Raw genomic sequence first — 13,291 nt, 5'->3', positions numbered from 1 at the left:
TTTTGGCCTCTCCCGTTGCGGAGCACAGGCTCCGGCCGCGCAGGCTCAGCGGCCATGGCTCACGGGCCCAGCCGCTCCGCAGCATGTGGGATCTTCCCGGAGCCCGTGTCCCCTGCATCGGCAGGCGGACTCCCAACCACTGCGCCACCAGGGAAGCCCTATCTTCCATTTTTAATGCTGTTACATATAAACAGAAAAATATCTTTCTTTAAAAAAACAAAAACATGGGCTTCCCTGGTGGCGCAGTGGTTGAGAGTCCGCCTGCCGATGCAGGGGACGTGGGTTCGTGCCCCGGTCCGGGAGGATCCCACATGCCGCAGAGTGGCTGGGCCCGTGAGCCATGGCCGCTGAGCCTGCGCGTCCGGAGCCTGTGCTCCGCAACGGGAGAGGCCACAACAGTGAGAGGCCCGTGTACCGCAAAACAAAAAAAAGGAAGATAGTTGAAAATCTGAGTTTCATTCTTTCAACTTTCTCTTTCCTCTCAGCTGTGACTGTTATTGTTGATTTTTTTAAAACTTGCACAACTGTTCAGACAACTGCATTTTCCCCAGGCGTGTGGAGACCCCATGTCATAAATACCTTGGCTTCCCAAAGGAAAGCCTGTATTGAGGTCCCTGTGTCTGAGGTCTGACTACCATGGTGACAGATGAGGGTGGTAGGAGGGATCCTGTCAGATAACCGTGTCCTCAGGAGAGACCGTAAAAGCCAGTTCCCCCACGTGCGTCTTAGAGAGTGTTGGTCACTTCTCCCTCACCCAGCAGGGCCTCACAGCAAACCATATAACCCGGGTCACTGAGAAAACATCTGTCACCAGCAGACTCGAAAGTCAGTAGCTTAAGGAGAAAGTCCGGGCCCGGAAGTTGCTTCACACCAGCTCACTGCCCTACATTTCTATCCCTTAAGTTTTAGGCGCTGCTTGTGCAATAATTAATCCTCTGGGATTAATGTAAAATAGTTGAAGATAAATACTGCCCGCTCCAGATCATTTATATTTAGGTATGTGGGCTACCAGCAGCATGGGTTAGTGCTTGATGGTGTTTTAGGTTTGTTCAGGTCTTTTTAAATCATCTTCCATCTTCTCGTATGTCTCTTCTGATCACCTTCTTCTCACCCTGTTAACCTGTGCTAAGAAATTTAAACCATCTTAACATTAGCTTAAGTAAAACATAATTTAAAAGGCAGGTCATACTGAGAAGCAAAGGAAAGACCCCATGATGTATTCCACTACTAAATACAGTTTTAGATTTTCTACTCCTTAGTTCTGTTCTTTAATCAAGAAAGTTGAGTCAATTTGATGTATTTAGTCGTGTACCCTGGTATATATTTTCCGACTGGAAAGTGAACCAGTCTGGCCTTGTAAAGAAATGGTTTTAATATTTTCCCCAGCTAAATCTTCTGAAGGGTTATGGCATCCCTACAGATCTAAATTCAGGCAAGCTGGCCACGTTTCCTGCCATTCCTAAATATCCTCTGAGCTCTTTCACACCCTTCCCATCTCCCTGTGTTTGCAGGAGTCATGTCACACACACAGCATTAGGTAGAGCCTCCAGATCCCAACTGGCGGTCTGATACAGACACCCCCAGTGCTTTCTGCTACATCAGGTGCCCCATGAGAAATATGAACGTGAACACCCAGCCAGCTGGGACCAAGGATACAACTGAACGAGCTCTAGCAAGTTAGTCGCGTATACTAGAGGCCTGAGGAATGTGTGGTTGGTCAGCAGGTTTTTACTGAAGGGAGACAGAAGGAAGATACCTAGGTTGGATCCTCAAAAAACTGTTTCTTTACCCTTGGTGTCTATGGCAGTAGCCTCCTTTACTGAATATTAAGAGGTTTTCCACACCAAGTCACACTTTTCTCATTTTAGTGTTAATGACTTCGGCAGTTTGCAAAATCCAAGTATTTCTTGGTGATGAGGAAAAAGACAGCCTCCTTGGGTTTACCTTCTTCCCGTTTTCTTAGTCCCCTGTCTGGCCTGGGTACGTTCAGAATGCACTGCTTTCGAGAAGGCCAGGACTACCCAGGCATGGCCAGTAATCTGTCACAGCGCATTAAAATTGCATTTTCTCCCCAGGCTTCAGGAGGTGAGCTGACTTCACAATTCCCATTGGGCCCCATTAATCCTCATTTGTGCATTTGGACCTTCTATTTAGAAGGCATATCCAGTATGGGCAGTACCAGATCTGCCTGATAGACAAACTGCAGGGGACGCACACGCATGGTGGCCCTCAGAACACCCACCTCCAGTGTTTTGGCTTTGCATCTATTCATACTAAGTTTTGACTGTTTACGAGTTGTCTTTTTTTTTTTTTTAAACAAAGAAACATCTGGGGACCTAACCCTGTAATTGTGCCCCTTTAAATACAAACTGTCTCTTGCACTGGAACATGGCTATGCCCCTGGAAATTGTGAGCAATACGGAAAATTAAAGTGGCCATGTTAACACTTAAATAAGAAAGAAATGCTTCATCTCTGTGGCTTCAGAAATTTGCCTCGAGAAGATTTCCTTGTGAAAAGTCCCATTCATTAGAATACCTTTTTCTTTTATGATTGTGTGTGTTTGTGTGTGTGGAAAGAAACTTGGTTTGACTTTTCTTTGCAAAGATGTTTATTCCTTTTATTTTTACGAAGTTCTTTCTACCCCAGTTCTCCTTCTCTTCGGCCCATACAAACAGACACTCACCCCCCAGCCCCTGGGGCTTCCCAGTGGAGCAGGCAGTCCTGGTTCCTCTCCTGCGAGAGTCAGTCAAGGCCCCGTGAACCGGGTGCTTGGCTACTTCACCAGTTTTATGAGCTCCCTTCCCTCCCAGACACCATGCCCAGAACATCCTAGAGGCGTCCAGCCCTGGGGCCTCCCCAGAACCATCTGGGGAAGGACCTACAACTCCCCCAAGCACCCTCTGACCTGGAAAGCATTCTCACCTGTGACATATTAGAAGGTGATGACCTGCTGTAATCACTGGGTTTCCCTCCTTTCTGCTTCCTTTAAGCTGCAGCTGGTTCTCCTGCAGGTGGCTAGAGAGATGGGAGAATGAAATGGAAAGGAACTTAAGAGTGCTGTCCTGTCTGGTGTAGCTAAGATTGCCCCTACTCTGTCCTCGTTCCTTGTATTTCTGGAAGTTATGGTGGAGAGCCAAGAACCAGGCTTCGCTTAGTCTCTGACCAGCTTGTGCACCTCATGCGCTCAGTCTGCAAGGCTAATTCCCAGTGGTGTCATTCCGATCACAGTTGTGAAACTCTAGCACCTACTTTTTCCCGCCTTGACTCATTGCCAGTCATTTCTAAGAAAGATGATTATTAGACTGTGTGTTAAGAGATCTGCCAAATCAGAACTGGATGGATAATTAGGTAAATGATTGAGAAATCCAAGCAGCATTACTGCTATATTCATTACTTCTAAATCGCTGCAATTTGCTTAGAATACACAGGACACTGTATCCAAGAGAGAATATATACTACGTACTATAAAACATGGCCACGTGGGAAAAACCCACGCCTCCATTCTCCTCCCCGACTCTCCCCCTCGTCTGCCACCTTCACGCCCGGGAAGACTGAAGATACGTGCTCACGCGCAGTAAGCAAACGTGACCCACAGCTTATAGATGAAAAGGAAGCCATTCTTAACCGGTGTCTCTTTGGAAGTCAGGAAAATGTGAAGGACGACTCCTGTCCTAAAAGACATACCAGCACTGGACTTGTATCCATCTCTGTATGAGGGAAAGCCACGTGCTTAGCCCATCTGTTGTTAAAGCATTCCTGAGAAGAGGCTTTGGGAACTAAGAAGTGCAGAATACCTTACTCTGATTTTTTTTTTTCCCCCCTCTTTAGGTCCAGAGGGTGCAAACCTCTTTATTTACCACCTTCCACAGGAGTTTGGAGACCAGGACATCCTGCAGATGTTCATGCCTTTTGGAAATGTTATCTCTGCTAAAGTCTTCATTGACAAACAGACCAATCTGAGCAAGTGCTTTGGTATGCGAGAGAAGCCAGCTAGAATACACAGTGCACGGCCAGCAAGGGGTCATGGGAAGGCAAATGTAATGGCCCTTTGGTATGCGAGAGAACCCAGCTAGAACACACAGTGCACGGCCAGCAAGGGGTCATGGGAAGGCAAATGTAATGGCCAGTATTTTAGATGCCGGGACAGGGCCTTCAGTGTGTGTGGTGGTTCCAGGTCGTCTGGGTCCATGTAAGCAGACTGGGTCAAGTCATCTCATCAAAAAGGCAGAAAAGACCTGGGAGAAAGGACAGATCTGGGAAATTAAATGCCTGTATAGTAGTAGGTAGTGCTCTATACTCAAGGGCCTTACTGCCTATAACTAATCACCTTCCATAGTTGACCAGCAACAGTCTCTTTGGGCCCCCAGTTTGAACCACAGGCTTCACCGGATGGAAGGAGTTTACAGACTGTAGTGTAGTTGAGACTCCTGATACAGAATGGCACTGCAGACACTTTGCCACAAACTCCATACCCTTCCAGGTCCACCAGGACTCAGACCCTGTGGGTGTAGGCAGCACACTGTACTGGGGGCTCATCGTTCAGCATCTGGATGTACATAAAAACACTCATCAATGCACACACCTTCACAGTAGGGGTGTGCTCACGCCACGCCCAACACAGCAGCTCCGGGAGCCCAGGGACGGTGGCTGGTTTAGCTCATGGTGACATGAAGTGCTGTGGTGTGCTGGGATGCTGGGATCCGCAGTGGCTGCCTGAGTGGGTGGAGAGCGCAGGAGATGCAGGTGTTCTCAGAACACTGGACATCCCAGCTCCTCGGTGGCCCGAGCTGTCATGGTCTCCTTCCTCAAGCAGCCTGGACTCTGGCTCCCTGGGGCGTTTTCGCTCCCTGAGAGAGTACGGCAGGCTCACTGCATGCCCTAATGTTTTACAGAGGAGGAGAACATTCATTAAATCTAGTTCTTGTTTTATTTTGTGTTCCCCAAAGTAGTTTAGAGGCTAGAATGTTCAGAGTATATACTTCTAACTTGGCAAGTTCTGGCCCAGTTTGAGATGTAACATTTGCTTTTATCACTCCTCCGATTTAATGACTCACATTGGTCATAGGTGCTAAGAGTAGCACAAAACAAAATAAAGTAGAACAGATCTGGGCAGAGGAGAACAAACAGAAGTGGGCACGGTGAAAAGGAAAGGTGGGGATGGCTCCTGCAGAGGCACAAACTCAGACTTGGCGCCCGGCTGACTGGCGACGGGTGGCCAGTCTGAAGAGAGTGCTCTGGCTTCTGAAACTCCACTCGCGTGACGTCCTTCTGATTTCCGTGCTGTCACCCAGGAAAGTCTGAAGCCTCTGTTGTTGGGGGAATTAGCGTGTCAGCCATTTCAAGTCACTGTTTCTATCCAAGTGGAAAGGCTGTTAGCCTGAACCCATTACAGGTATATAAACGCCCTTGTAATGGTTCACGAGAGAGCGAAATGGAAAGTAAGTTGTTACATAGGCTGTGTGCATGTCTCAGTAAGGGCTCCCCATTGGGAGCTTCCCTGAACAAGGCTTGCGAGCCAGACATTTATAGTCTTCATCGCTAAACAATGTCCTGAGCTTATCTGGAGATTAGAAAAAGGATTGTAGTTCATGGTTTGATTTTGAGAAAATATTTACCGTCTAGAAAGGAGATTATATCAGCCCCCAAACTACTTCACCACTGTGTTCGTAATAATGCATCAGACAGTTGTATTTAGTGTTACGCACTATGTTTTCAGTTTTTATTAAAAAGCTGTAACATCCCATATGTAGGCGTCTCGGTGAGACAGCCTAACTTCCTGGGGTCCCAGGTTTGCTGGTTATAACGTGGTACCCTATTCTTCATCCTAAGCTCTTGGCCAGGTTTTGTTATCCACTTTGCCCTTGACCCATTTCCATTCTTCAATCATCTTGCTATCTCTGGATAAGACGTAGAAGGAAAGGAGAAAATCAGCAAAAATCTTAGATTCAAGATCATATTTATTGGGAATTTAAATTTAATAAAAATTTAAACCACCATTTTGCATACAGGCAGCCTATGAGAAGCTATTCTGCTTATACTGTATGCCTATTTTTATCAGCTGAGAACTCTGCTAAAGGTATATTTATGTCCCTTTCTTCCTCCTCTAATTTGTAAAGGAATGTTCTCCTTAGCTTTATACTTTAATAGTAAGTAGATAGATGGAGAACTTGGTATAAAACCTTCTGAACAGTGGATGGTCAGAGCTGAAATCTAATCAGTATAACTTGCTTTCAACAAACAACAAAAGTAAGTAGGGACAACACTTAAGAAACTTTTGCATGTAATCCCTGCCCCCAGTGCTGAAACAAAACCATGTGGTCAGAATTCTGTTTCTGGGTTTTGGCAGAGCCTGGGTGGTCCTCAGAAGCGTCTGAGTGTTGGTACAGAGAAAGGTGGTGGGGGAAGTACGTCAGGATGGCTGTGAAGCCCTGAGCTGTTTAGACTGTTTATTCTCCAGGACAGCTGGGGATACAAGGTAGCAATTTCCATTCCGCTGAATTCACGGGAGCTTTGAAAATGGAGGTTGAGATAAGGAGAACGGGCACAGCATTTCCCCTGGGCCCCTAGGTTCCTCTCAGTAACAGCTCCAAGTGGTAAAAATGAAGTACAGATTATTCTAGAGTTAATTCACCAACTGACCCCGTCCTGTATACATGGAGAATTGGAATGGAAACAGTCAGGGTCTTGGGCGGCATACCGGTTATGCAGCCCTTCCCTCAGTTATCCTGCTTTTAAACCTCACCTGGTTGGGGCATGTGAGCCTCTGGGGGCCCTTGGAGACCTAGAATATTTGTACCACTGCTTCTAGGAGCAGCACTTACTGATGTATTGGAGGCTCGTTCGGGATTCTAAGGGACTTTAAACACAAACAGGTTTGACTGAAATCAGTAAACAGACTAAATTGACTCAATGTTTGAGATTTTAGCCTTCTGCAGAGGATAGCAAGTTAGCCGTCCAGCCAGCTTCTCCACCGCTTCTCAGTGGATGTTTCCAGTGTTGCCCCTAAAACATGACCTGTAGTCCGTGAATTGAGTAGAGCTGACCCGAGACCGCAGGCTGGGCACGTGTCACCTAGCATCTGCAGCCACCCTCCTTTGCTCCCCTGCCTCTCCATCTTGATTCCCGCCCTCCCTCCGCTTGTGTCTTCCAGGTTTTGTTAGCTACGACAATCCCGTGTCTGCGCAAGCTGCTATCCAGGCTATGAATGGCTTTCAGATTGGCATGAAACGCTTGAAGGTCCAGCTGAAGCGCTCCAAAAACGACAGCAAACCTTACTGATCCTAACCCCAGAGGCTCCCTGCTCTTATTTTAGCTTTCTTAGGGTAAGTCCCACGAGCCAGCCTGGGCTCAACAGGAAAGGCAGAGGAGGACCACATTGCCAACTTTTACCAAGAGAGACGGTTATTTTTACAATAAGGCCTCCATTACCCCCTCCCAGGCCCCCTACCCAGTTCGCCATAAACTCGGCTACCTTGTTTCTATCGAGTAAACTCCTCCTCCACTTGTACCACTGTATTCTCCTTTGTTTTGCAATTTGAATCTCCTTTTACCTTTTTTGTTTTTTGCTTTTTTAAAGAAAAACACATACACAATAAATGACATCTTAACAACTTAAAAGGCAAACAAAGGCTAACGTGCAATTCCATCTCTGAGACCCACCCCACCCCCCCTTCCCCAACCCTGTGCCCCAGAGCACTGCCTGGAGAATTCGCCCCTCCTGCCCGCGCCCACCCCGCAGAGGGGCGCCAGCTGTTCATAGAGGGTAAGGCGGTGGCCTAGCGCGAGAGAAAAGCCAGGAGAAGCACTTAAAAACAATACAAAATGTCTTTCCACTACATTTGGTTTGTTTTAATAAGTAGGATTTTATTTTAGTGTTCAAAGAAACATGACATTTATTGGTCAGATTATTACACTGGTCGTCTATTTTGTTATTGTTTTATTTTAGTTTTTAGAAAGGATTAATGTAAAAAAAGATTTAGAGATCTGTTTCTTAAAGCTACAGGGTTTAAAAATTAAAAATGAGTGAAAATACTTGATGTTTCTTGAAAGATAAATTTAATAATAAATAAGTAATACATAAATACTACATAAAAAGAAAGCCACAGGCCTGTAAATTTTATTTGTAAAAAAAGCATTTCTATTTTTGTACAAAATTTTTACTGCCTCAGAAATAATGGAAGTTATTTATTGCCTATTGTTAACTTATTGGGTACCTAAAGAGCAGCTCTCTGTGCTAGCCAGATCCTTCTGAAGTAGTCTCTAGAGGAATCGTTCTAGGAATGGGCTTTTTTTCACCGTTGAACCCTAGGCCTCAAGTCCATGCTTTATCCTCTCGGTGTCTGTATCTGTCTGATGATTTTGTTCGTAACTGCCATTATCTAGTTTACAGTTCAGTCGTCTGACTTTCCCCATCTGTTACATTCGTTGAAACTGGACCCTCTCCCCATCCTTTGCCAGCCCCTCACCCCAAAACGCCCAGAATCCATCCCCTCTCCCTCTCCGGATGGATTCTCTTGGGTTCCTTTGTGCTGTGGATAAAGAGTGTAAGAAATGCAAATTACGTGGATGGCTCGTAGACTCCCTAATGACCTAAAATTTGCATTAGTTTTTCTCCTGCACCCTGAAGAGTGATTTTGTTGCTGCTGCGTAGATTCTGTGTAACTTTTTACTCTCCCTGTTTTCTCCCTAGACATCTTCATGCCCGTTAGTTCACCGTTTGCCTAGCATGTCCCTGTGGCGTCTCAAAAAAAAGTTTCATCGTCCCGTCATTGTTTCTGATGTCTTTCTGACCTCACATCATATTTGGTTCTCCTACTGACCTTTGATCTAGTTTGACCTTTGAAATTTGCATGTGACCTCATCTAGCTATGAATTCTGGGAAGTCAATGTGAAAAACATTGCTGCATTCATGCAAGACTGAAATTTATTATTACACAAATTAATAATAGGAAAAAACCTGTGGCAAAAATGTTTCTTTTTTTTTTTTCTTTTCTTTTCATAAAACAGACTTGAAAGTATTATACAGGGATTGGCATTCTTCCCGGTCACTGGTAACAATAGCAATATGTGTCCAGGGACACAGAATGTTGGTTTCTAACAGACTACTTCCAAAAACAGTTTGAGAAAAAAAACTGTCTGATTTTAAGTCTCTAGAGGTCTGTAATAGTTTTTACATTTTTCAGGCAGTGTAAAGTTTTTTGATAAGGCCATTTTAGGTGGCTCACTTTCTCATTAAGATATATATATAGAACCACTTTTTGTAGATTAGTATAAGAAAAATATTTACCCTGTTTTGGGGCAAATGCTACCTATTTGTGTCACCTTTTGCTGAACTGACTCACAGTTAGACAATCCATGGTTTAATGCACATGAAATTACCTATATTTTATACTGTTTCAATGTACAGGAGAAAGGTTACTGTAAACTGTGTTAACGTTGGTGCTTCTGTGAATTAAGTTGTGGTTTCATCATGAGTCTTATGGTCTTAATGTTCTTTGTTGATAAGACAAGTTTAGAATTGGTTTACTTAAAACAAAAAAGAATTTCAAAAAAAAGTTGTTTGCTTACAAAAAATTTCATGTGAGGGAAAAAAGAAAACCTATTCCAGAGTAAGTTTTGTGTTGGCTTGTAAAGCATTGATGTCTTTTTTTTTTTTTTTGTGGACTATTTAGATGTGTTTGTGTTCAGCAAAATGTGATTTTTTTTTCTTTTAAAGAAAAAAAGTGAAAATATATAGTGCCAAATTCCAAAGGTACTTCCTTCCTAGAGCTTCAGTGTGTTTCTTGTGAGAAGTAATTTGATAACATGGGTATTTTATTATGTGTTTTGTATAAATCCCTAATATTTAAAAAACAAAAAACAACAAAAAAAAGAGGTTAAAAAGTTTGTTAACTTGCTATCCTGTGGTCTTGTTGCCTGAAATTGTTATTGTTTGTTATTTCTCTATGATGTTTTTTGTAAGACATTGTATAAGTGCCCATGTCTCACTTTTTTAACCACTCTGAACATCAATGCTGTGACGGCAACCTCACAATGTATTTTCTTCATGATATATGGAAACCTCTAAGGTGAGAAAGTTTTGAACTTTTAACCCTTTCTACCCAGCGCTATCTGGAATGTTAACTTTTTATGCTGTCATCATTTTCATTTGTTTCGGGGTGTTTCTAATTTGGAGTTTTTTTTCTGCCTATATCTTTGAGTTGTTTCTGTCTTTACTACTACTTTATCCTTTGGTTGAGAGCCAAAAGAAAGGAAAAAAATAACACTTTAAAAAGAGTTACTGGATAAACCTTCTGAGGGGAACAGTAGCTAGTCAAGCAACTAAATAAACCTTAAATTCAATATGCTTTTGAGATCAGGTTAGTGGTATGTTCCAGTTTAGAATAATTTCATATGCCTTCCAGTTAAATGGCTTTGTGATGATGGGGTAGTCTTTTGAGGGATTTTTGGTTTTGTTTCTTGCCAGCCATTGTGCAGTGGATACCTCTGAACAAGCCAGGGGTCTGGAGTTAGAAGTTGACAATCCTTTTCCCTGCCTTTTTGTTTCTTTTGAATTGAATGCATCTAAAGGGGACTGACCATCAAAGGCAAACTCAGTTCATCACAGTTACTGACCAAATATACCTAGCACCCATTCCTGCTGCCACTTTCTAAAGCGCCATATTTCTTTGACTTTCACTTCATGTGAGCAGGTCTCTTGCTGTCCTGACAAACCCCAAAGTCATCCCCACAGTCCCAAAACACACTCCTGCCTTTCTGGAAGCTTCTTTGTCTCTCTGATGGAGTTCAGAAACTGCTGGCTCCATTTCCTTCCTCCTTTTCCCCCGCTCACCACCCTGTTTGGTTTAATATGTGTGTGGATGTGATAGCCCTGGGATGGAAAGGACTAGCCTCTAATAGTGATGCAAAAAAAAAAGTTTCCTTCTTATAGCACATGCACTTACAATGAAATGATCTGTATTATCCTCACACGTGTTTACTACTGCTGGGGCCTTCCTTCATCCTTCGAGGGCTATTTTGTACTTCCTGCAGCAAACAGCTGAATAACAGAGGTTATCGCACTTGTCTCTCTTGTGTAGATGATAATATGGTGGTACACAGATACATCCATAAGAACACAAGGCAACACCATTTGAATTTCCTAGACTGTCTCATTTAGAACCTCTTATCAAGTATACAGAAATCTTAAACGATTTTTTCCCATTTCTTCACCGAAGCCAGAAGCGCTCCGGTGCCCTCCTCCCACTGCCTGCATCTCCCCCAGGGGAGCTGAGTGCACTTGACAAGAGGCTCAGGGTGGGCACTTAGAGCTGAGTGTTTATTCTGCAGGCAACCAAGACAGACTGTCTGTTACAGAAAAAGTGTTTTTTTTTTTTTGGGGGGGGGGGCATGTTTCATTGCTAAAAAGACAACCCTCCTCAAAGACAAGTTGTCCTTTTCTTCACTTTCTCTCTTAATATCAAAAGGAAAAAGCTGCAAGGGTGCGAAGGGCCTGTGCCAGAAGAAAAAACAAACACACAGGGAAACTGCTTTTTTAAAAATCAAGTGTAGACAATAGTCATTTTTAAACTAAATTAGAGAATTGCGATCAAATGGCAGTCCTCAAAGGCGTAACGAGTTCATCTTTCTTTCACCATAGGGGTTATAGTTCTTTGGCTTGTGCTACTCTGGACTCATTTTACTGTTTCTGTTTTTATTATCTTAAGTGCTAATTAACAAGAAGAAATAAAATTTTAAAAAAACCTGTAGTTTCATTACCTTTTTGAATAATGTCATACAAAAAAATGTATTTGTGTTTTTTTGTGCTGTGAGAATTGTTGTTTGTAGATTAATAATATCATTTTGTTTAGAATTACAAAATAGTTTTTAAATATTGTCTGAGAAAAGCCAAAGTTAATGCAACCTAGTGGAAAACTGTAAGACCATTTGAGTATTGTTTCTGTTTTATTGATGCATTTGGATTTTGTTGTTTGATGGAATTTGAGCCAAAAAAAAATACGCAGGCTTTCCTATTTCTACAACTGATTGTACTTAATGCATTTTGTACCAGTGGAACTTTTTATACTGGAGATTAAAAAAAAAATGGAAATTTTTGTGGCTTACTCTAGTGGGCCCCCTGACAATGACTGATTTCAAGTTTGATTTCTGGTTGATAGAAAGAAAGTTGCTTTTCTTTTGAGAATTAAAAACTTTGGCTCGATTTCTTTTTTCCCTTTGCTTATATCTAGCATTAGAATTTTGTCTTAAAATACAGCGGTAAGTTTCACTTTTTATTCTGTATTGTGCAGTTACACGATAAGGTAATTAGATTTAGAAGTACTCAGTCACTTTAAGTGGATAAATGTATTAGTTAAAACTTTAGGGGTTTGCTTTTTTGCTGTTTAGATCAAAGTTTTTTCTGATTCTTCTGTCCTCATTGTGAACATAACCGTGTAGTTGAAACAGTCAGACTTATTTTTGTAACGTATGTTATTGTGTGATGCAGTTTTTTGCTTCTGTCTCCAATATTAAACCATTTTCCTAATACTTGTTTCTCTCTCTGAGTGTTGTATTGTTGGTAGTCATTATATGTTGGTGATACATCTACACACCTCACTGTTTCACGTATGTTTTTTTTTCTATATGTTGTGTAATAAGATACAGTCGATTCCACCTAAGTGAATATCTGATTTGGGGAAGGGGGGGAAACTACACACCAGCCACCTCTAATTTATGTACAACAGCCTATTTTAACCACTGCTTCCAAGATTTATACTTATTTCTGTGGTCCACCTACAGAGTTGGATTTGCCAAGACCTGATCTGGTCTTCTCACCACACTGGTATGTTTCACTTTCTCTCTCCCCTTCCCTTGGGTATATGTATGCAGTTCTTAACACTCATTAAAAATGGCTCTGCTTTGCTGCATAACCTTCAGAAGGGAAGCAGCAGAGCTGGGGTTTCTTCTGCCTACCCATGAGTCCAAAGGCATATCATTACCATCAAACTCTTCTCAGAAACCAGTCACATTTTTTAAAAGAAAGAGGTGAGCTCTCAAGGGAAGAAAAAATAAACTTAACTTACCTGGTGAATAGATGTGAAAGGTGTTAAATTTAAATCTATGCGTTGCCATCAATCAATAGATAGATATGTATAGAAAAGTAATTTAAATTATTTATTTTTAGAGCTAACTGAATCCAGGAGCAGCTTTAATTATTAAAACTAGTGGAAGAGAAAAGAAATACTTGCAAGGGCTCAAATGGAAGCTCTACTCAGTCTGGTGGGATGGGAGGGGGAAGAGGTAAAGTTTCTC

General features: G+C 42.6%; 1 protein-coding gene across 1 annotated transcript in view; it reads left to right on the top strand.

The window, feature by feature from the left end:
* CELF2 (CUGBP Elav-like family member 2) overlaps nt 1-12,526 on the top strand; it is a 301,941-nt gene extending 289,415 nt beyond the window's left edge. Inside the window, 2 exon segments of the mRNA XM_024734179.1 lie at nt 3,830-3,973; nt 7,152-12,526. Coding sequence (XP_024589947.1) covers nt 3,830-3,973; nt 7,152-7,279 — 272 coding nt within the window. The 3' untranslated portion in view covers nt 7,280-12,526.
* Nucleotides 12,527-13,291: the final 765 nt, after the last annotated feature.

The sequence above is a fragment of the Neophocaena asiaeorientalis genome, unplaced genomic scaffold (genome assembly GCF_003031525.2).
Source record: "Neophocaena asiaeorientalis asiaeorientalis breed wild unplaced genomic scaffold, Neophocaena_asiaeorientalis_V1.1 scaffold120, whole genome shotgun sequence".
Lineage (NCBI taxonomy): Eukaryota > Metazoa > Chordata > Mammalia > Artiodactyla > Phocoenidae > Neophocaena > Neophocaena asiaeorientalis.
Note: the sequence above shows the minus strand (reverse complement) of the source record. Positions and strands in the feature narration are given on the sequence as shown.